This window comes from Etheostoma spectabile, chromosome 18 (assembly GCF_008692095.1).
Source record: "Etheostoma spectabile isolate EspeVRDwgs_2016 chromosome 18, UIUC_Espe_1.0, whole genome shotgun sequence".
Lineage (NCBI taxonomy): Eukaryota > Metazoa > Chordata > Actinopteri > Perciformes > Percidae > Etheostoma > Etheostoma spectabile.
In genome coordinates this window covers 2,825,106-2,849,128 of record NC_045750.1, presented here as the reverse complement: position 1 = coordinate 2,849,128, position 24,023 = coordinate 2,825,106, and the positions used below count along the sequence as shown (strand labels likewise).

The 24,023-nt window shown below is 40.5% G+C and overlaps 1 protein-coding gene across 1 annotated transcript in view; it reads right to left on the bottom strand.

The window, feature by feature from the left end:
• The window catches only part of galnt14 (UDP-N-acetyl-alpha-D-galactosamine:polypeptide N-acetylgalactosaminyltransferase 14 (GalNAc-T14)), a 173,982-nt gene that overhangs the window by 129,372 nt on the left and 20,587 nt on the right, over nucleotides 1–24,023 (bottom strand). The window contains exon 2 of the mRNA XM_032542745.1: nucleotides 14,849–15,018. Within this exon, the coding sequence (XP_032398636.1) occupies nucleotides 14,849–15,018 (170 nt within the window). The remainder of the gene's footprint in view (nucleotides 1–14,848; nucleotides 15,019–24,023) is intronic.

Here is a 24,023-nt window from a genome sequence, read left to right as displayed (position 1 = left end):
ACAATAATAATCATATTTCACAGCATGTCATTGAATTTATTTTTATTTTTTTTCAATACTGATTACTGTGTTACACCGGTTTACGGCCTAAAAGAAAGTCATGTTGGATAATACTGAGTACATCTAGTGACTGTACCGTGCACCGATCCTGCAAACTGACAAAGGGTTCAGTATCTTGTTCCTTAAAAAAGGATGTTTTACTTTTTTTTACAAATTTAACAACACTCAGTTTGGGCTAAATTACTTACATTCAGCAGTTACCGTAGTTATTATGCATAACTTGTTGGGTTATGTATCCCCAAAATGTGAATTGTATCCCATTGGTTTAGTGTTATATTTGGGTAACACTTTATTTGAAGGTATCTACATAAGAGTGACATGACAGTGTCATGTGTTTAAATATATATGTTTTATCTCAACCCCTATCTGTGTCAATACATTTGGTTATAGACATTCAGAAAATACAAGTGGCAGACATTTTGCATTAAAGTAAATGTAATAGTTCACAAAAGGTTGCATGTCTAGACTAGTGTGCAGATGATAGATGGTGTATGTTTCGATGAGTGAAGAAATAACCGTGTGAGTGATAAACCACGGCTTTAACAGTCACCTAACATCAACCAAATTGCTGTAGGAGATTTTGGACCAAAAACTAAGAATTGTTTTTATCTCTCCAGAGCATAGAAGCTATTTTGAAGGCTTGAGGTGGAGGATTTTTGCAGTTCTTAGAAAATAACGTTCCTATAAACCTTTTGTTGTTGTTGTTATCCTACCTCAGAGATCATTCTACACAGTCTACAGACCACCCAGTTGTTATAGGCATTAAGAGTAAAATACACCCACGCTATAGAAGACCGTGTGCAACGTGTTGTTGAGGAATCCATACTTGAGCTGTTGCTGGAGGCAGCCATGTTATTTCTAGACGCGACGTGTCGACGCAAATTATTTGTGTCGACTCATTTACGTAATCATCGTCCCAGCTCTATACCTTCCTCCAAAGCGTGCTGGAGAAGAGTCTGGCTTCTCCACACAGCCTTCGGGGATGGGACAACAGGTGCTCTGGTTAATTGGTAGTTCTTTAAACCAATCACAACTGTATTGGGTGGCGCTAATCAACGGAGAAAAGCCACAGTGCCGCTGCAAAATACGCTCAGAAGGAACTAGTTCAGGTGGTTCTTTAAACGTGTTCATTTAAATGATTTTTTAGCCATGCAAAAGAAAACTCAGATTAGACGTCAATTAGATGCCGACACAAAGGAAGCCCAGGGCAACGGATATCCGGCCTAATTGAATGAAATACGGATTTTTCCAGCGGCAACAAAGCAAAGTGTAACATCAAGGATATAGACTAATAATCCTGAGACCCCTAAAGATTTAGATTATAGTAAGGAACGCTGTACAGACATGTCTGGACAAGTCTGGAGCTCACATAAAACTGACAGTTCAGAACCTACACCTACACCCACTGATGATCACATTTACTTCATACTTCATACTGACCCCAGTAGACCGTAAAGTTTAGGCTTAAGATTTATCTTGCAGTTCCTTTGGAGCGTCCAGACATCCAGGTTAGAAACCACTGCTTTACATAACTAATTCAATTTATGCTCTTTATTGATCCCCTACGGGATTTTCATTATGGGAAAATTCCAATTTGCAATTTAAACTCTAATCACACATAGGCCTGAAATACACACACATGCTCAGGTCTTATACATGCACTAAAGAGAGATGTCAGAGTGTGTGTGTGTGTGTGTGTGTGGGGGGGGGGGGGGGGGCTGCCAGTACTAGACCAGCGCCCAAAGCGGCTGAGGGGGTACCTTGCTCAAGAGCACCTTGGCAGTGCCCAGAAAGTAAACTGGCATCTTTCCAGCTACCAGTCTACTCTCCATAATTTGGTCCAAACTGGGACTTGAACCAGCGACCCTCCCAACCCAACTCCCTACGGACTAAGCTACTGCCACCATAGGATGTCCGTTAATGCTCGATAGAACCGACACTATCATCAGTTTCTATCTTTTGTGTTATTTTGTGATGAGATTTGGACTTTACTTTTGTTGTTAATGCTCTTTTTCTCGTCTTGCTTTGTCTACTTTTACTGAAAGGAAATTAAACACAGAAGAACACAACGGGCCCAGCGGTGCAAAACACAACACCAACCTGTGTTCAAGTGTTTCAAGCGGGACTGTTTCTTTATGTTTCACTATCCATGCCTGAAATATACAAGGGCTTAAAAACTCTCTAATCTGCCTCCTCCTCTTCCTCTCCATCCCGCCTCCAAGCCTGAAGTGGATTTAAGAGGTGAAATCAATGAGACATTGAGAGCGTCCCTCGAATTCACCATCTCAGTTCACCTCAGTTTTTTAAACAGTGTATTTTCTCACAATGTAATGTCCTGTAATTCTCTGCACTCATCAACAAAGCACATAACACAAAAGAAAGTAGCGATTTGAAAAGATAAAGCTGCAAAAAAAGGGACAGCATCCAAAACCAATCTAATCTGGTATCGGAGCAGATACAGTTGTAACGCCGTCTGCTCGGTGATTTGTTCGACATGCAGTCGTCTCAGAGGCAGAGCAGGATGGTTAGCTGAGGAGCTAGCTACGGTAAAGCCGCTTAGCGTCACTGTCACTCTGTGCTGTTGTAGAGCACCGGGGTGCTTCAGAGCTCAGGTTCCACATCAGCAGATTACCCACAATACACCAAGGGGATTTCCTCGCCTCACAGAGAGCTTTCTGCCACGGCCTGTGCTGTTTGTTAAATGCAGTGTAAACGGTGGTAAACATGACAGGAGTCCTCGTGTGTCTGTCTGACAAACTTCTTGGACCGGTGAACCAGAGTTCAGCCTCAAGCTGAGGACATCAGGGGACATTAGATTCTGTCCTGCAGGACTAACACAATGGTAAAATGTGATTAAATCTCTTCGACTCAATTTAAGATTTTGGGATTTTAAGTATCCATACCTCTGTTTTATACAAAGTGTCTTCATTGGCTTTCATTTTCATTACTTCTATACCATTTTTTTCCCAGGTGTGCAGATTTAATTTTGCCACTCAAAACATGTGCAGGGATTTCATCCTGCTGGGAAAAACACAAACATTTCTAGTAGGCCAATTGGCACTTTGATTATATATCAATAATTAAAGGCATAATAGACATTCAGTTCTCCCCAAGCACATGTTAGGTAGGGGTGGGTAGGCAACCCAGTCCCGGTGCTTATATGGCACCGGTGCCTTAACAACCGGTATCTATCGGACCAAACGGTAAGGAGGATTTCGTTGCCTCATTTCCGTGCCCTTCAAATGCCTTCGCTGCTCTCTGATGCTCCGAAACAGACGTTAGAGGCAACAGAAGCACCGCTGCATGTGACGCTAATTAACACTACACTTGACAGCGGGTAACGTTAGCCTATCGTTAGCTAGCAGCTGGATTAAACCTGGTTAAAATGTTGTAAATGTTGTAAAATGTGACTGTATTTCACTGGAGAGGATTCCAACACCGTGACCTAACAGTCTGCAGCTGCCGTTTCAAAGAAACAACACAGACGATGTGTTGAAACTCGCCTTGCCAGCCTCGTGATGCAAAATTATTGTGAAAACCCCTTTTAACCCTTTAACCCATCTAGTGGTTGTTTTTGTAGAAAAACAGCAATTCACTTGTGAAATAAGTTATTGTTATAAGTTATTGTTATTTCATTTTTAATATGGCCTTAGCAATAAACAAGCTGTTCTTAAATGTCACCAAATGTCATTTTGTTCTCCTTTAAAGGACATATCAATATATATTAGTCTTCATATTTCATAAACTCAGTACACATGTTAAATCTTCAAAGTACTTTTACTAGCTGTCAAATAACTGTAGTGGAGCAGAGGTAGAAAGTGGCAGGAAATTGAAATACTTAATAGGTATAAGTACTTCTAAATTATACACCTATTAAAAATTACCTCCACCTACCTCTGCATGTGCGAGTTGTTTCCACAGCATCTAAATCACTACATTTCAGCACGTAGTCAGAACCATCCCAACACAGAAATCAGACTGAACTAGAGTCTTCTTTCATTTCATTGTTCAGTCTGACATCGTGTTCACGTTTTAATGTGTTTGGGAGTTTGTTTTTTCAAACAAGGAAACAGTTTTAGACAGAGAATACAAACAGAGCTCATCAACCAAACTGGTTAATACATACAATATGTAATTTAGACATCTTACACGTCAAGATGATGACATGCAAATTCCAAAATCAGTGTTTACTGGGAGAAAGTGAATAAAGTACTGTGGTGAATGGTGACGGCATTTTTAGAGGTTAGATGAGTTTTCAAATCCTTTTTGCAGAACACCGGTTCACAGCAAATCAGAGCCTCCAGGGTGTTTTACGTTGCCTCCATCTGCTTTTGATACCCGACTCTGTGATCATTCATCACTGGAGCAGGTAATTGAATAAACGAGCATGACGAGGGAAAATGAAGCTCATCCGGTGTCAGAGTTCAGAGGGGGGTTTTGTTCTTTTGTGTTTTCGGGGCTCGAGATCAGAGAAGGATGAGGAGCGTCTCAGCGTGGGCGGCACCAAAGCTAATACAGTGATTAATGTTTAGCTGCATGTTGTGATTCATGGAAACATGACTAAGTGGTTGACTGAGTCTGAAAGACGTTGATGCCAGTCTGTACACACACACACACACACACACACACACACACACACACACACACACACACACACACGAGGTTATTGTATGATTGTGTGATCTAGTTAGTGATAAGTGTTCAGGGATCACTGGGACACAATGCAATGAAATAATTAGTAACCAACTCAGTGGACCGTCACTTTTTCATCGTCAATGGTTACGGGGAGGATGCCTCCATTTTGGAGCAGTGGAAACAAAGCACTGGAGCATTATCACATCTGCCGCCCTGGCATAAACAAAGAAAATGACAAATGTGTGCGGAATTGTGTTTTGTTCAGCTGTGCTTCAGAGGAGAGAGACGTGATGACCTCCCACCCTTTTAATGTCACCACTACAATGTGGTGACGTGTCTCTCACAGACAGTTTTTATACCTTACTGTTATGTTATTGAGTCACACTGTTGTCTTTTTTTAAACATCTCTTTACATACCGTAAGTCCTCAAATAAAAAGCCGTGGCCTTTATTTACCTGAACTGCACAAGGTACCCGGCTTTTATTTGGAGCAGGCTTTTATTAGAGACAGGCCTTTGTTTATAAGTCCATCTGTTTGATAAGTATAATTGTTTTAAATAAACCGTTTTTGAATAAAAAGCTGTAGCGTTCCAGTGGACAGAGCTCATTCATTTTTTTAAGAAACATTTGCAAAAATATCACCATACAACAACAGCCAGAAGGTCGACAGTGCAATTTGGATCAGAAATAATCAAACACCACCACTGTGTCAGTTTGAACCCTGTAAATGTACTGGGTATCTATTTCAAATACATTACTGGTAGATTACAGTAAGAGCATACAGTAGTTACACCAGTATCTGATTAACGGTACAGATGGTAGCTAGCTAGCTTCGTTTCGAGCTCCAGGCTAACTCTTTTCCTCCCACCTCCAGCTAGCTAGCCGTGCTCTGCTCCTGTTGGCTAATCTTGTCAGCTCATCCTTCTGTTTCTTCCAGTGTCGGACCCTCCTGGGGTCGATGTCAAAATGAGTCGCAGTTTCCCTCCTGCAGACTTTTTTTGTTTTGTTGTTGAAAAATCTGTCACTAGCACCAGAGCCGTCATTCTCTGCTGTCACTAAATGAGACCCGTGTTACATCCAATGTAGCTACTGCCATCCGTTGGCACCTGGTGGCACACTCGGCTGAGTCACACATACAGCTGCACTGTTTAAATACCGGTAGGAAAGTAATACTTTACATGAATACCATAACCCAGAAAAAAAGCATTAATATATTGTTGAATCTGTTAAATAAATTTGTAGCTATGTAGATTACAGTAATCTACGAGGCCGTGGCAGAAAGCTCTCTGTGAGGCGAGGAAATCGCACACAAGGTGTATTGTGGGTAATCTGCTGATTAACCTGAGCTCTAAAGCACCCCGGCCACTATCAGAGGAATTTATAGACCGTATTTTCGGACTATAAGTCACACTTTTTTTCATAGTTTGGCTGATCCTTTGACTTATAGTCAGGTGCAATTTATATATCAAAATATATATAATTCAACATGTTTTAAATGTTAATTCATACTGAAAACATTACCGTCTACAGCCGCAAGATGGCGCTCTAGGCTTGTGACAACTCTATGCTGGTCCTTCAGACAACTGAGAAAGACTGAATACAAACAAAATGGCCCCAAAAATAAATCCTATTCGGCAGATCACAAACTGCAGGTAGTAAAATATACAGCCAAAAACCATAATCGAGCAGCAGAAAAAAAGTTTGTAGTGAGTGCGGAACTTGTGATGGACTGGCAAACAGGTTACTCTTACTGCAATGAAAAACACAAAGGAAGCTAATCGCGGGCTGAAAACAAGATGGCCAGAGCTGCAGGAACACGTCGACGGTTCTTGAACAGCGTGCTGCCGGGAGAGGCTTGTCAACGGTGCAGTCACGTCACCACGCCCTGGTAGTTGTTCTGTGTGCTATAGTATAGTTGAATAACTGTAAATGTGTTACGTTAACATACCGGACACCTACCATATTCAGCCTGTTGTTCTGTGTGCTGACTGTCTGTTCTTGGTCTTGGCTTTTGTGAAATTAATTTATAAATAAATGCGACATCTTGTCCAATTGGACTTTATGCATTTTTTGACTGATACAACTTATACTCAGGAGTGTCGGGAAAATACGGTATTTGATTGACACATTTTTTTGGATACCTTTATATACCTAAATTTGATTTGGGGACATAAGGGACAAAGTACAACTGCTACCTGACTGGAACCAATTGGAAAATGTGTCTTTAATCTAGGGCTGCACAATTAACCATTTATACGAACACATTGTGAAAAGACAAGATGTTTTTTATTGGTGCTTTTTGTGTTCATTTTAAATTAAAAAATTAAAATAGTGTTAGAAATAGTTTCCTTTCAGTTTTTTTATCTAACAAGCAATTTGTTGTATTTTAGCAGAATTCTGAAAGCAGCAGAAAGGCAGAACTCAGTGCATTTTAATATTGGAAGCAATTTCGCTATCACAATACTCAACGTTATATAGTTTCCTCTCTTTCATTTCATATTTATATGATACATATATGAGGATAATTGCTGAAGTGAAACGGAGTCACTGTTGTAATCTATTGCAAGTGTTGTGACTGTGTGCAGCTGCAATCATCACAGAGTATTTGGTAGCCAGACAGGTTTTCAGTGGCGTATTCCTTTTATATGTGCAGGATACATTCTTGACATCTATTCTGATAATGAAACAATAAACTCAGCGACAAAAGAAACTTGGTGTTTTTCTTATCGTGGCACCTTCTCAATTATCTTACTGTGCATTGTTTTGTTACTCGTTATCTTACATAGTACAACACATGTTCTCTCCGTTGTTTTGCATTAAAACAGTGTTGTGTTGCCATGTCAACCCATTGTGTAGTACTGTAGGACAGTTTCTTCTCTGTACTGTATCAACCCATTGTCTTCACGCTTGGATCTAATCCCTGCAGTGGAGCAGCTGTTGGGCTTATAGGCGGCCTGTCTGTCTGAGAGCAGACGGAGGGAGGTTCCCCTGTTCACCGAGATAATAGCAGAGTGCTGGAGTGGAGTGGTTTATACACACACACCCCAACACACACAGCCTCTCAAGCTCTGCATGTGGCAATTATCTTTCCTCTCAGCAGCTTGTGGCATCTCCTCCATCTCCTCTCCTCTCCTCCTCCACCTCTAATCTCTACTTGACTTTTTCCTCCTCCTCTTTCCTCCTGCAACCACCTTCTCTCCCCTATCTCCCCATCTTTCCCGAAGCTGTCTATTGCCTTTCTCTCATCTCCTTTCTCGCCTCCTCTCCTCCTCCTTCAACCTTGAGATAGTGACAGAGCACTCCTCCCATACACAATAACGACCTGAACAATCGCCCCCCCCCCCCCCCCCCCCCCCTCCCACAAAAAATAAAGCACTGCTTTGAAAGAAAAAGCTCTCTCCACACCTCGCTGGTCCCCCTTTCCCAGCTAAAAGCACTACTGGTTTTTTTAATACAGTGACTCTCTAACACACACACACACACACACATGCGAATAACACAACTGATCGCCTGAATGAACAGACACTTTGAAGATAAATGTAAAAATCAGGCAGCCAAAACCCTAAGATGGCACAAAAAGGTTTTTCAAAGCACACTTTTTAACTTTGTTTACTTCTTCTTTTGGCTTTGTAGACTGGAGCCTAATCCTAATGTCTATTTAACAAATAAGCAACAATTATTTCACACACACACACACACACACACACACACACACACACACACACACACACACACACACACACACACACACACACACACACACACACAGAGAAAGTAAATGTAGTCCATTAGACGCAAACTTATTGGGAACAAAATATTCACTCTGATAGAGAAGTCAGTTGGGTACTATTTACTTTAGTACTGTTGTTCTGAGGTAAGTTTCTAGTATATTTGTAGCGGGCTCCAAGTAGCTTTGGCTTCAGCATCCAGGCGTCTGTCGGCCCCTTTGACAAAACAGCCCCAGGAACTAACTTGCAGTCTGATCTACATGCTTTAAAGGTTTCTAGAATTCATGTTTGTTCTGTCAATGCATCTCAGGAAATGCCAATATTAGGCAAAGCAGTCCAATGGTGAAATTAAAAGGGACATCTTTATTGGTTGTCTTATTTTTCTATTAGATACTTGTAAAGCCTGACCACGGTAACAAGGTATGTAATCGGTCAATCTCTGTTTAAGCAAGTAACCACAATCAACAACTACAGCTAAGATTCACTCTCAGTTTATACTTGGCTTTGAACCATGGCCCAGGAACAAACACAGGAACTACAGTAGCTTCCTAAGGTCTAACTGCAGGCAAAGTTCCTGAGTTCCTTAAAATGTTCAAATGCTCGCAGCTGAAAACGCTGTTGGTTTCTGCTTAACCAGAAAATGTTGGCTTAACATTATTTATTTAAATATTGGTGGAAGAATTTTCAAGAAACATGTAAAAGTTAGATATTCCTCCTTCCGCCTTAATCAGATTAATCCCAACAAAAGCAAAAATGACACCTGCATTGCCTTTATCCCTGTGGAAGCCGTCCAATGCATCTATAGTCTCTTTCTATTTGTCCAGATTTCTTGCATCGTGCGGGCTTTACTAAAACCAACTGTGCACCTTCAACTCAAAAGCTTGCTTCTCTAATCTTTAGTTCATCGTGGCCCCACTGGGAAAATAACAGACCTGGAGCCTCCCCTATACACCTGCTGTGCTTTCTCTACATGAGTTTTCCTTTAGAGTGGTAATCTACCAGGTTCTCTAGTTTCTGTGTCTTTATTTTCGGTATGTAAGGCTCATAGCTGAGGTGTTTCCGCACATTATCCAGATACCACCTGTCAAATAGTCAAACAGTATCAATATCAGACAGTGTTTTTCTTTGAATTTTCTAGTGGTGAGGTTCAAGTTTCTCCATACTGTAGGTGGTGCTCTTGTCTTTAAGTACTATAGTGACTGTTGCTGCTAATGTGTGTATTCCAAACAAACTGGAAATGGTTTTAAATTTATATCTACATCAAACTTAACTGAAGAATTTAAAGTAATAACATGATAATATCCCGATAGAAATAAAGAGCAACTTTGATAGACCAACATTCTCCAAACACCTAGGCTACATTTACACTACTACGTCTTGGTTTAAAAACAAATATCTTTTGCTACGTTTACACCTCGCGATCACACTACTGCTGTGTTTCAGAGCCCCTAAAGCAGAGGCATTTGGAAACACTGCTGCCCCTGTTTTGGTTTGAAAACTCCGGGGTTGCTTTGTAGTCTGGACGGGAACCTTATCGGTCTTATCAGTAAGTTATCTTACATACCATTCAGTAACAGTTTCACATCATCATCGCTCCAAGGTAATAAATCCCTAGTCTTACTTTTCATCATTGTTGTTTTTTCTCCAACGAATGTTCCGTACTTTCAACGTATACATTGATGATTTTCAACCGCAGAGTAACGTCAGACAATCTGCTTCCTGTTTACATCGGAACGGGCATGCCCAGTGGATGAGAATGGTCATGTGATATGTGTTTTCAAACGTGTTAATATGGACGGAGATTAGTTCTACTACTGGAACTAAAACTCTTGTGTGGACGCAGATCTTTTTTGTCTCAGAACGCCAATAATAAGGAAAATATAGTAGTGTAGATGTAGCCGTAGTTGGCCGCTGACACAATGTTTTAGCAACGCTACATTACAGCTCAGTAATAAAAGGGTAAATATGTAAGTCTTAGGAGTAACACAGTGGATAATTTGTTAATATTGTGACTCTATTTTTCTTAATGAGATAACAATGAGGCAAGTAATGGTAATGACTTCAAACTCTGTTATTATCTTGTTATTACCAACATATAACCATTAGGGTAACATCTGTATAATAACAATCTTTGTAATATTTGTAATATTCATGTGCATTGTGAGGTGATTTTTTTTGCTCTATGAATGCAAAAGCAGTTGTGAAAAAGACAAACGGGTACAAATCTGCATGAGGTGCCACAAATTGAGGAAAAGGCACATCTGCTAGAGACGAATATTTTAAATGACACTTAAATTAAAAAAAGTATTATTAGTCATATGGCTCCATGAATGTGAGGGACAGGAAAGGGTCTAAAACAACGGGATCGGTGTGTTGTTGAATCAGTGTGTCTGAGCGGTCACACAAAATGGGTCCGAAGAAACATGCTCACTGTCATGCATGCAACCACCCTCGCCACTGACTGTAGCCAGAAGAGACGGACAAACAACTCTAAATACACTTCACGTTTTTACCTAAATGCAACTTGCTCAAAACCCTGGACTTCATCTTGAAGTGAAAGAACACAAAACAGTCTGAGTCAAATGTTTACATTTATGTAAATTTGCGATGCATTGTTCAACTCTGCAAAGTCACATTTTTGTTTTCAGATTAAACCTCAAAATCTTTTAGTGCTGTATGGAAAGTATCTGTAGCCCAACTACTGAAAACTGTCCGAAATACAGAATGCTTGGTAAGATTGTTTATTTTGTTAAATTACTTTTTGATGAGACAGTTTGTCATTTAAACCCATATTTTTTCTGATTTACAGTGTTTCGTTTCAACATATTTATATTCCACAGTGCAAAACACTAGTATCAAAACATTTTAAGCGATAGTCACAGCATAAGACATATCATTACATGGAAAGTCCGTTGAAAGCTGGGAATCTAACAGCAGTCATCAGAGGTAATGACAAATAGTCAACACCATCATTTTCAACTGCTCCATTTACACATCTCTCCTTTAATGTTAGCTTTCCCTCACTTTTTTGTGCTCTTCCTACAAATTTCTGTCACACCACCTTGAATTTCCTCCAAACGCTCCCCTTTGGGAACGGTGCCAAAGTGTAGGAAGCGCCTCAGTGAGTCTGCAGCTGAAGAGGTGTTTTTGAAGAATACAAAACCTCAGTGGCTTCAGTCGAGGATTTCACTGCAGCTTTTTCCATCCTAACAGAGTATAGGGTGCTATCATTTCCCCTGCCCAGCACTCCTGAGATGTACAGCTACACGGTAACTGAGTTAACAGATAATCACATAACAGCAAACCCCCACCAGTCCACACGCACACACACCTTTCATTGCTGTCCTACACGAGATAAATGAGCACTACCAGCCCCCACCTCCCTGCTTGCAGATTAATGTGTAAGCGTAACCCTGGTTTCCCACCTCCTACAAACACTTCTCACTTTCTGGGACACACACACACATACACACACACACACACACACTTTTCAGCCGCCTTATGTCAGCTCGACAGCAAATTTCTCTCCTCCGGAAATACAGCAGATGACACAGACTGTCAACACAACGCATTTACGAACGTTAGCATACATGTGTGTACATGTAAACACACACGCGCCTGCATGCACACAGTTTCAGAAGCTTTGATTTGATTGACTCAGACATCATACATCTCATCGACTGCAGGACACATCTTGAAAAAGTCCACACACGCAGACACGCAGAGTGATGTACATGCCAGTTATGCTAACAGATTTCAGCTTCCTACGTGAGTCGTGGAGCCGTACCCCGCTGTGCTCACCAACACCACCACCAGCCGCAGCAGCCATCCAGGGCTTAGTCATGTTCACAGAATCTGCCAGAAAAAAACAGCCACCCAATTAACGCCCACATGCAGCTTCCTATTAGAGAGCTGGGTCACCATGAGCTGCCTGCTAACCTTTAATCACACAACGCACGGATCGGCTGAAAGCCACGCCGTCACAGCGGCAAAATGGATGTTCCATGATGTTATTTGTCCTTTGCATTAATCTACCTTTTCTGTACTTTTGCAGCTTCATTAAATACTGTCGGACACATTCAGGTCATTACAGACAAAACAAACAGGTTCAATGGCACCTCTAAACATAAGGATGGGGATTTGTAGGTAAGAGAATAAAATGAAAACAATAATGGCGCCTGATGAAATGTAGTAACACTCAACTTATTTCCTAAAAAAGCTAGTCAGTGTAGTTTCAATCAAACAAACAGAAAGAGATTGCACAAGAGTGCATTTGTTGGGGACTATTTTCAGAGGTGGATTAATCCACATTTGGTGCTCTAGTGATTATTTGTGGCAGCAGGACGGTGTGTGTGGGATAGAGGGTAATGAAGGAATATGTCGCCCGGTGCAACTCACCGATGTGTTTTTAACAATAATGGAGCTCTTTGGCACAGAGAAAAGGCATGCATCACAGTTTGGATACAGTGTGGAACAGTGTGTCTCAATTTGGATACTTCTGTAAGTACATGTACATGTAGTACACTGTGTGCTCACTTGTGTCTGGCGTACATTTCGACAGGGGGGTGTTGTCTCCAATCGTGCACGGCTGTTATGCACCAACCGGAAATTTCTCTTCTTATTCATCTGTTAAATGCAGCCAGGTGGAGAGTTGCTGCCACCTATTTTCGCCCGACATAATACCGGTATATACCAGCTTGTTTTCTTGTGGCAGTATAGTGGTACTTATCGGGGAAAAAAACATTTATAAACAACATTTGTATAGTTCTGATGTCACCGTTATAATAAGAAATTTTCACCGGTTTTAAAATACATTGGTGGTCCCTTGGCTTTAGCTACGTAGCAAAGGTGGCAGCCGTTGAGTGTTGTAGTCCAGCAATCCACACTCTGCTCCACACCCCTTTAAGTGCAGCATCAGGGTGCGTAGTGTACGTCATGTGGCCATACTTTGTCAGCGTGAACACGTGATGTACTCAAAATAGCAACTGTAAGTACAGAAGTGTGCAATTTGAGACACAGCATAAGTCTATATAGTAGGAGATACTCATTGTTGGTTTTGATTATTTCATGGTATTTGTTGACAATGAAAAAGAAACTATTGTCCACCCTCTCTTTCACTGTGCTTAGATCAATAATTACAACCTTAGGGAGAGAAATTGTTAAAAGTTGAAAGAACTTTAAAATTCCACTCAGGAGCCCAAACTTTAGAAACATCTTACATATGGCAGGTTGAATTTTAGCGGAAATATGTATAAAGTCATGCACCACACATCTAGAATATTAAAAAACAAAATGCCTTAAGCATGAATATTTCAATCAGTGAAGTCATAAACTAGATGCAATTAAGTTGTTTTCCTAATTTGAAGCAAATAAGGGGAGAGTGTAAGATTCAAGAGACTAAAAAACATGCAAAAAAGAAACATCCCTTAAATCATTCATAGCAACAAGACGGGAAATACTCTGATGCAATCCAGTGAAAAAACTGCTCTGTGATGATATTTTAGACATATAACCATACCTCAAAAATGATATAAATACATGTCACAATATTGAAGTGCAAGAAAAAATCAAAGTAATCAAGTGCCAGTCAAGTTCAGAGAGAGAGAAGAGAGAGAGAGAGAAGAGAGAGAGAGAGAGAGAGAGAGAGAGAGAGAGAGAGAGAGAGAGAGAGTGGTGTGTGTGTGTGTGTGTGTTGTGTGTGTGTGTGTGTGTGTGTGTGTATGTGTGTGTATGTGTGTGTATGTGTGTGTATGTGTGTGTGTGTGTGTGTATGTGTGTGTGTGTGTGTGTGTGTGTGTGTGTGTGTATGTGTGTGTGTGTGTGTCTACCCTGGGACCTCTTGATGCCTTCCACAAGTGCCTGAAGGTTTTTATCTGCTGAAATGTGTAAGGAGGCGGCCGCTGTCAATGCGACGAGCGCCTTATCTTCGGGCTGATGATGATGGGCGCTCCGCTAAGAGGATTTCTATTTTGGTGTTTAATTTAATTTCTTAGCAGACAGGCGGATTGTAATTTGGTGGTTTTTCTAGGAAAACGTGTTTGGTTTCATAATCTCAAATTTGTTTTTTGTACAGATAGGAGATTAATTATGAGCTCAGAGAGCTGCTGCTGTACTGTTTGACCCTGTGTGTTTGTCCCTGTGTGTGTGTCTGTGTGTGTGTGTCTGTGTTTGTTTGTGCCTGCACGCTACTGGAGTTTGAGTTTGTGCACTAATAAGCTTTTATTTTTTGTACACACTCTACTGATTCACACCTCACATTGTAGAAAGTGTGTATAATAACCCTCCAGTGGCTGCAGTGAACACAGGTTGTAAAGAGAAAGTTTGCCACACTGGAAGCACGTTTTCTCAAATCCATCTGGCATATTAAACACCCATTCAAAGTAAAGTAAATCATTAAGTAATAAGTGTGTGTGTGTGTGTGTGTACCTGTAGTGTCGTGTGTCTCTCAGGGCTCGGTTGCTCGGGATGCGTTCGCTCTCTCTCTGGTTGAAGGCGTACAGGGTGTACGGATCGTCACCGGGCTTCCAGCGCCGAGCGCTCAGGTAACCTCGCTCATCGAAACCTTCCAACATGTCCTCCCACTCAGCATCCGAGATCTGTCAAGAAAAAAACATGGGTTTAGTCTGAAATAGAGTAGAAAAAAAGTTATTTTGTCCATCCAACAGTGCAAAACTCTAAAAGCTTTAAACACAGATGCAAAACAGAGAAATGTAGCTAATCCACATTCCCATTTAAGAAGCTGGAACCTGCAAATGGTACACAGTATCCTTTTCAAGATCTCAGGTGCTGTACAGGCAAATCCATTTGTAACAAGATCAGGACTTGGATATGCTACTGATATTTCTCCCAGCACTGAGTCTCCATTAAATAATCATACTTAGATATGAAATGGGAGAGAGAGGGGGACATGCAGCAAAGGGCCGCAGGTCGGAACCCAAACTGTGATCGCTGCAGTGAGGACCGAGGACCTGGGCGCACGCCCTACCAGGGGAGCTTCCCAGGTGTAAAACAAGCAAGCGTTTTATCAATTAAAATTCAAGTTCTTCTCAAATCTGAACATCCTAGCTAAATTAGTGTACTTCGACTACATATTCTGTATGTGTGGCTTGCTTCAAATAATCAGACCTTAACCTTTTTGAAGTTGTACCAAAAAAAAAAGCATGAATACGTCAACCAGCGTGAGAATGATCTGTCAACTATTCAAGTTTGTAAATAACTCCATGTACAGGCATCATCAGAGAGCACATACACATTCTTTGCAGATGCTGGGTAACAATTCATACTATTTACTTTATTGACGTGGATGTCAGGTGAACAATAATGCCAATGTGTCAAGGATAATACAATTCCATCATGAGAAAATGATTTTTAGAGGCATTCTTTGTACATGTATACAGCACATTTGGAATATGCGTCTCACTCGGGGTTTTTACCTCAGGCTTATGGTCAGCTCTGTGCGTTGCTATGGTTGCTGTACACAAATCAACCAGCCAAGCGTTTGCAAGGCTGCAGACCCGATAAGGAGAAACACAGCTACTTTTAAACATGATCAAAGACGCCAACCTTTTCAAGAAGCTGGTTGAAGGAATGAAAGAGGGACGCTGTGTTCTCACGGTCCAACAAGTCCTCCACCGCTGATAAACTTTGAAATGAAAAATCCTATTTTGCACAGCTACATGTAAACGGGTACAGTGGTGCTCAAAAGTTTACATACACATGCTTAAGTTGACTAAAAAGAGGAATAAAAAAATCATGTTTTGGAAATTTATTTTAATACCTAAATTAAAAAATGAGGTAAAATCCAACCTTTAAGGACACCAATTTTCTTTGTGAATGAATAACGTATTGTAAATAAATAAATGTTCTTATTTAAAATACAGGGGTCATAAGTATACATACCCCTATGTTAAATTCCCATAGAGGCAGGCAGATTTTTATTATTAAAGGCCAGTTATTTCCTGGATTCAGGATATTATGCATCCTGATAAAGTTCCCTTGGCCTTTAGAATTAAAATAGCCCCACATCATCACATACTCTTCACCATGCTTAGAGATAGGCATGGTTTTATTTCAGTTAGACTAATACCTGGTTTGATTTGCATTGAGAGATGATTTTATAGAAAGTATCCCATGCCTATCTCTAAGCATGGTGAAGAGTATGTGAGGATGTGGGGCTATTTTAATTCTAAAGGCCAAGGGAACTTTATCAGGATGCATAATATCCTGAATCCAGGAAATAACTGGCCTTTAATAATAAAAATCTGCCTGCCTCTATGGGAATTAACATAGGGGTATGTACTTATGACCCCTGTATTTTAAATAAGAACATTTATTTATTTACAATACCTTATTCATTCACAAAGAAAATTGGTGTCCTTAAAGGTTGGATTTTACCTCATTTTTTAATTTAGGTATTAAAATAAATTTCCAAAACATGATTTTTTTATTCCTCTTTTTAGTCAACTTAAGCATGTGTATGTAAACTTTTGAGCACCACTGTATATTAGTGGACTATTCACTTTCATTAGCCATGTAAAGAGCTTACCTAGTCGGAATACTGTCTTTGTCGGAATAAGGGGAAACACTGGAATATAATGTGCATGTAAACAGTCACTGACTAAACTAGAACAAATGAATATATAAAAAGAACAAGAAGGGGAGAGTAGAGAGTAGGTAGAATAAACCAATACTCTGTGTGTGTCTCTCATACTTCTACTGCATATAGAGGTAATCATTTGTATAACATTTATCTGCATAATAAGACAATATGTTATCTTTTTGTCAATAAATCTAATTATCCAGCTGTTATGGATCCAATTTATCAGTCTGTCAGCCATCCAATAAATCAATCTTCCACAATTAACAATCCCTTTACTGCACGTTGGCATTATTCCAGAGTTAACCTGGGTTAAAACCAAATGCAGAGCAGAGAGTATGTTTCAGCTTTTGTTGATTGACATTTTGGCTTGTGACGTGTGTGTGTGTGTGTGTGTGTGTGTGTTTGGCTCTATAAAATCTTCTGGAGAGCTTTTAGAGGTAATTTTACTAAAATAAGTTTTTTTTAACTTGCTGCTCTTTTGGTATTTAACAAGATGACTGTTGGACTTCAGCCTTTTATTGTATTTGTTCTCTCCTTGTTTTGGAGCTAAAAGCTGCTTTTACTGTACTGATCTGTGCCGGAGGCTTTACCTTGGTGGGGGCTTTAAAGGCCTGGTTCTTTATTTTCTGATCATATAAATGTCATCAAAAAATCCATATGTAAAACTGCAGCAGAGTATCATTATTCAGTTTATATAGGTCTAATTTCCTTCTGTGTTGAAAGACCTTTAAGGTGTAAACAAATCCCCCTAATAACATCTGAACATGTGTATAAATCAATCATCAGTTAAATCAATCCGGTCCAATCCCTTGTTCTGAATTTCACTGTTTTTTTATTTGGATTACAAATTCTGTTTGTGTCTTTTGTTGCATCGCTGCTCTTACTATAGGCTGGTGTTTGGGGTTGCTAAAGCTACCCAGTCAATACATGAATCATTCAGTCAGTCAATTAATCACTCAGTTATCAGTCTTCCAACCTAATAAGTAGCTGGCGTGCTTGGTGATTATGAACAGTCTGATAGTGTAGTACTGTGTAGAAACATCAGAATCAAGCACTCAGCATACTGGTGGTTCTGCAAGTTGTAGCGTATTCATTAGAAACTACATATAGTTTAGCATACTGCTGAGCATTGTTCAAGGTGTTTTCACACCTGTAGTCTGGCCCATTTGGACCAAACCAAATAAAAACTACTGTATGTGGAGGTCTATTTTAAGTTTATTCTCATGGATCATGTTTAGGAAGTCACTGCCTCGACATTTCCCACAATCAGCAGATGGATTCAGCAGTAGCTTAGCTTGATTCATGTTTTACATTGAAGACGAACACTTGTTTTAGCTATATCTGTTAGTATAAAAACAAACCTTTGCAGAGACTTTAAACGTGTGAGATACAGAGGGTAATCCATCTTACCTTTAGCTTTTTTTTGTCACTTAGTGGTAATGAATGCGCATTCAATCCATTTTGACACGTGAGAATTAATAACCGTCTGTTGAAGTGCATTCAAGGTTTTCACAGATGACAAATAATGAGCACACATGGATGTTGGGAATGTTGTGAAAAGACTGTTTTTGCAGCCACTCACTCTCAGATGTCAGGCTGTCCTTGGACAAATCAATACAGGAAGACTCCACTGCAGTACCACACAACAAAAACGTAACTCTGACAAAATAAAATTGACTAAATGTTCACTGTGATAAATTTCTGAGCTCAGTCTTGATTTTCGTGCTACCGTAAATAAATGGAAATCAATATGACTGCCTGGAATGTAGGAGCTCAACCTTAAAACCTACCGGATGCTTTGGATAATAGGTTGCAATAATGTAAACAAATGCAATCTGTAGTCAATGAGCTACAGCATGCAAAAGCAGCTGTATGGCCCTTTAATATGCCAAAGAGAAGCCAAGATGACAGTGTGAGCCACAGTAAAAGTCATAAGTTCCATGTTATTCTGCAGAAGTACCAAGGTATAAGTACCCCCACTTCCCTAGAAAATACAAACACTATAAAAGAAGATGTAAAAATGTTAATGTAACACATAAATTCTGTTCAGCTACAAACAGCTGGTGGAGGAAAACACAAGGTGGTAACGACTTAAAAAAAAAAAAAAAACTACAGCTGCACTTTGTGTCTGTCGGAGCTCTGCTGTGAGTGTCGTTTACAAGAGAGTGTGTATCATTTATGAGACAGTGCAGATGCCTGTGTGCATGCAGGAAGTGAGTGTAGTTTGTGTGTGAACGACTGAGGGAGCCTTTATGAATGTGTGTGTGTATGTATGTGTGTGTGTGTGTGTGCACAGTATGTGTGTGTGTGTGTGAGTGTAGGTGTGTTTGTAGGTATTTTTTAAGAGGCTGAGAAGTGTGTGTGTTTTAGTTGATAGAGTGTGTTTTGGTGTGTGTTTGTGTAATGTATAAGAGGGAGAGGATGTGTCTTTGAGGGCGAGAGACATAAATAATGTACTTTATCATTCTCTCTCTCTTTTGCCCCATCATAAACATAACACGGGAGTTTCAGCAAAAACCCCGGAGGCCATATTTCTCCGTAACGACCACAGAGACTGTCTGTCACACACACACACACACACAACACACACACACACACACACACACACACACACACACACACACACACACACACCACACACACACACACACACACACACAACACCACACACCACACACCACACACACACAACAGCGGTGATGGTTGTGTGTAAGAAAACAACATTTACGGTGGAGCAGCAGTCTGGATGGAGGGATGCGGAAAACGACCGACACTCCTCATCTTCTTCTTCTCCTCTGTCCACCCCCTTCTTCTTCTCTCCTCATTATTCAAGCCATACGACTTGCTGATGCGACACATTGTTTAAATGGGGCCATTAGAGGGCTGCGAGTCAGACTGTGTGTGTGTGTGTGTGTGTGTGTGTGTGTGTGGTGTGTGTGTGTGTGTGTGTGTGTGTGTGTGTGTGTGTGTGTGTGTGTGTTAAGAATGTTGTTTTTTTCTTCCCATGGTGGTTGTAACAAAGAAGCATTAAGAACGAAAGGGATACATAGATGAAAGAGGAGTGAGAGACGAAGGGGGAAGACGAGGAAGAGGAGGAAAGAGAGCAAAGGAAAAGAGGGATACAAGTAAAAAAAAATAAAAAATCAGATGGAGAGAAATGGAGAAAATAAAGTGAAAGAAGGCCAGAGGAGGAAATAGAGTGATACGTGGAACAAGGAAGAGGAGTATATAAAAGAAGAAGATAGAATAAGAGATGAAGAGAGAAGTAGGATGAAAGAAAAGAAGGAATACAATAGAAAAACCTTTGTGAATAAGAGAAGAAATAAGTAAAGAGTTGAGAAGGTATTAAGCAAGGGAGACAGATGGAAGCAGAGAAGAAGAGTCAGAAGAAAAGTGGGAAAGAAGTGAAAGGGAAAAAGGACAGAAGAGAAAGTGAAAATGGGATAGAGAGATAAGGAGGGTATGGGAAAAGGGACAATAAAGAATAAATCAGTTGGAAAGAAGGGAGGAAAGGAGAGCACCAAGTTCATTGAAGTAAAGATGGAGAGGAGGAGAAAGGAGAAGCGAAGCAAGAAGAAGCAAGGAACAGGAGGAGGACAAGGAAGGAAAAGAAAGGAGAAACAAAGTGGACAAAGAAAGAAAAGTGTAGTGGAGACATGAGGTAAGAAACGAGGGCAAAAACACACACCCCCACACACACACACGGCCCTCTTGCCTCTCTGTAAGATTTGTTTGTGTCTCGTCTCGCTAAGAGCTCAGGAAAGGCTGCGTTCAAGGTCCTCTGGACTTTATCCTATTTACAAGACACACCAACACACCACACACACACACACCGACCCCACACACACACCCCACAGTTGTCTTCCTAATGACCATGGCATCCTCTCAATCCCTTTTCACCCCCTCTTACACGAACACAGACATTAAATAAAAAACCCTGAGACACAAAGGGCTGGACAAAACAGAGTGTGTGTGTGTGTGTTTTGTGTGTTGTGGGGTGTGTGTGTGTGTGGTGTGTGTGTGTGGGTGTGTGTGTGGGTGTGTGGGTGTGTGTTGTGTGTGTGGGTGTGGTGAGCCAAGCCACCAGAGAACCTTTTAAATTTCATCCAGACGAGACAGACTGATCATTTGGGAACGTAATGGAGAAACGAAGGGGGGGGCGCACACACAACAAAACAACACAACACACACACCCAACACACACACACACAAAGAGGGGGAAAACCCAAAAAGATTATGAAGGACAAAATATTGGTTTTAAAAACCTACAGTTTGGGAACAGGTAGGTTGGGTTAAATCAAGGCAACACAGCTACTGCTGTTATTACGGGGTAACATTGGTGTACAGGAGTAGAAGTACTACACCAAAAGATAACGCTCAACAAGGTTCATGTTGTGCAATTGATATTGATATACTGTATTGCACTTATATCACGGCTACTTCACAAAAAACTTCCATATGTAATCAAAAAAAATAGTATGTTGTTCATTTACCTATGTGACAAATTTATTTTTCCAAACCTTTTGTCGTGAAAAATAGACTTCCTGTTATTCCTAAATGTGTGTTCAAACCAAAAACCAAATCTTTAAATTGAATGGAGAGACGTAGATGGACGTTTGTTTTGTGTTGTTGAGAAAGAGGTTATTGCTGCCTAAAAGAAGAAACAGAGAGACGACGCCAATGGATTGAATTTGTCCTTCAAGTTAAGTTGAAAACATTTAAAATTAATTTTGTGTCGTTGAGAAAGAGGCTATCGACGCCTAATACCAAAGTGTTGGAACAAGAAAATAGAAAGAATAACTACAGGTAATGCAAAAACAGTCCAGCATTAGCAGAACAATCCGAAGCCCAAATATTGGCTTTCCGTTCGGTCTTTATACACCGTCAGAATTTCTGCTGCTTGAATGACAAAGCAACATATAAAAAGCTAAACAAGTATTGATAGGCTGCCCCCTCGCTTCAAACTCGTTCCACCCAGAATCCTAGCTGCCACCCACCCACACACCCACACACCCACCCACACACACACACAACCACCCACCACCCACCCAAACCAACACACCACAACACACCCCCACACACAAAAACACACACACACACACACCACACAAAACACCCCACACACACACAACACACCACACACACACACACAAACACACACACACACACACACCCCACACACACACAACAAGCTACTAGGCAAGACACGGGCCTAACAATCTGGGCAATTGTTATTTAATGCCTTGCTCCAAGGTCCTTCAAGTGCTCATATTATGCTTTTTGGCTTTTGGCCTTTCCTTTATTGTGTTATATATCTTCTTTGTGCATAGAGTTTTACAAAGTGAAAAAGCCCAAAGTCCCCCCCAAAGGTACTTACCATCTCCAACAGAAAACACAAACTGTTCACACACTGCTCCACACAGCTCTGTTGTAGTCCAGCCATAACTCGCGTGACTAGCGTGCGTCACTTTGTAACACACGTTATGATGCTCGAATAGCTGCTCGCGTGGCTCGCCCTCATGCTCTGCTTCTGACTGGCTAGTAGGAGTGAGATGTCTCACTCTGTAGCTGAAACAGAGAGCTCAACACACAGGGTGAAAAGAGGAGCTGCAGCAATGTGCAGTACAACAAAAATATGGTGTTTTTTGAAAATTAAACCATGTATTCTGATATAACCTCTAAATACAATTATGAACCTGAAAATGAGCATTATATGAGCACTTTAAGCTTTAGCCACTGAAATGAGTCATCTAAAATGTGGGCTTCAATGCAGACTAGTGAGCATATGCCTCCACATCTGGTGCAGTTATTATAATGTCTTTATATTTGTGCCTATCTTTATGTTTTGGGTGCTGGCCGGTAGTCTTGGTTTATTATTTGTGTGTGTGTGTGTGTGTGTGTGTGTGTGTGTGTGTGTGGTGTGTGTGTGTGTGTGTGTGTGTGTGTTGGTGTGCAACAGCCTCACATAGAAAATTGAAGATACAGTGAGAGAACAATGTGTAGTTTTAGAAATACACATTTCAAATCAAGTTTTCGATTTACTGCTACTGTTATTTCTGATAAATCACAGAGCACTAAGCCCCTCTTTCTTTCTGTCTCTTAACCCTAATATGTGCCCCAGTCAGATGATGAATTACCCATTATAGCCAGGGCATAAATCATGTATGGTGTGTGTGTGTGTTCTTTATTATTCCCTGTCCATGTAACACCATATGAACAATGACCTTCTCTCACACACACACACACACAAACACACTCACATGCAAGCGCACACGCACACACACATACACAAACACGTCAACCCCTCTATTATATTGTGATGTATCACCTCTCCAACATCTGTAATAAAGTGGCAAAACAAGTAATATCTCTATTATTTTAGATTTCTTCTTACGTGCTTTTTTTCAGAGGCAAATTAAACGCAAAGAGGTGGCAGTTATGAGAAGTATTTTTACGTAGGTAAATCCTTCTCTTCCCATTTCAAAATGAAGTGGTTCAGGTTACAAAGGTGGGGTAGAAAGAAAAGAAAAAGAATGTCCCTACGTTTGTGTTTTATAAGTGATTCTATTTTTACTCGTTTCTTCCTTCAGTTAATGTTGCTGCCGTTTAAAAAAAAGAAAAAAAGAGATTTAGATCTCAAGAGTACCTTGATAATGCTCAAATTAAATAACTAAATAAATAAAAAGGTAGAACACAAAGACATGGGGAAAATGGTATGTATTCTTGGTATCTTTCTGAGTTTCGGTCATGCAAAAGAGGCAAAATGAAATAGAAAACCTCTGCAGAAATAAGGCAAACATATGAATATGGACTTTCAGTTCCAGATTAGGCATTATGCAGCACAGTCTGAAAGTGAAATCCTTAATTTAAGCAAAAACAGACGAGACAAGGATCCAGATATCAGATTAAACAGGGTAGAAAAATAACAAGCAAGGCGCCTGGATAGCTCCGTTGGTAGATCGGGTGCCCATATGAGGTTTACTCCTCAACGCAGGGGGCCAG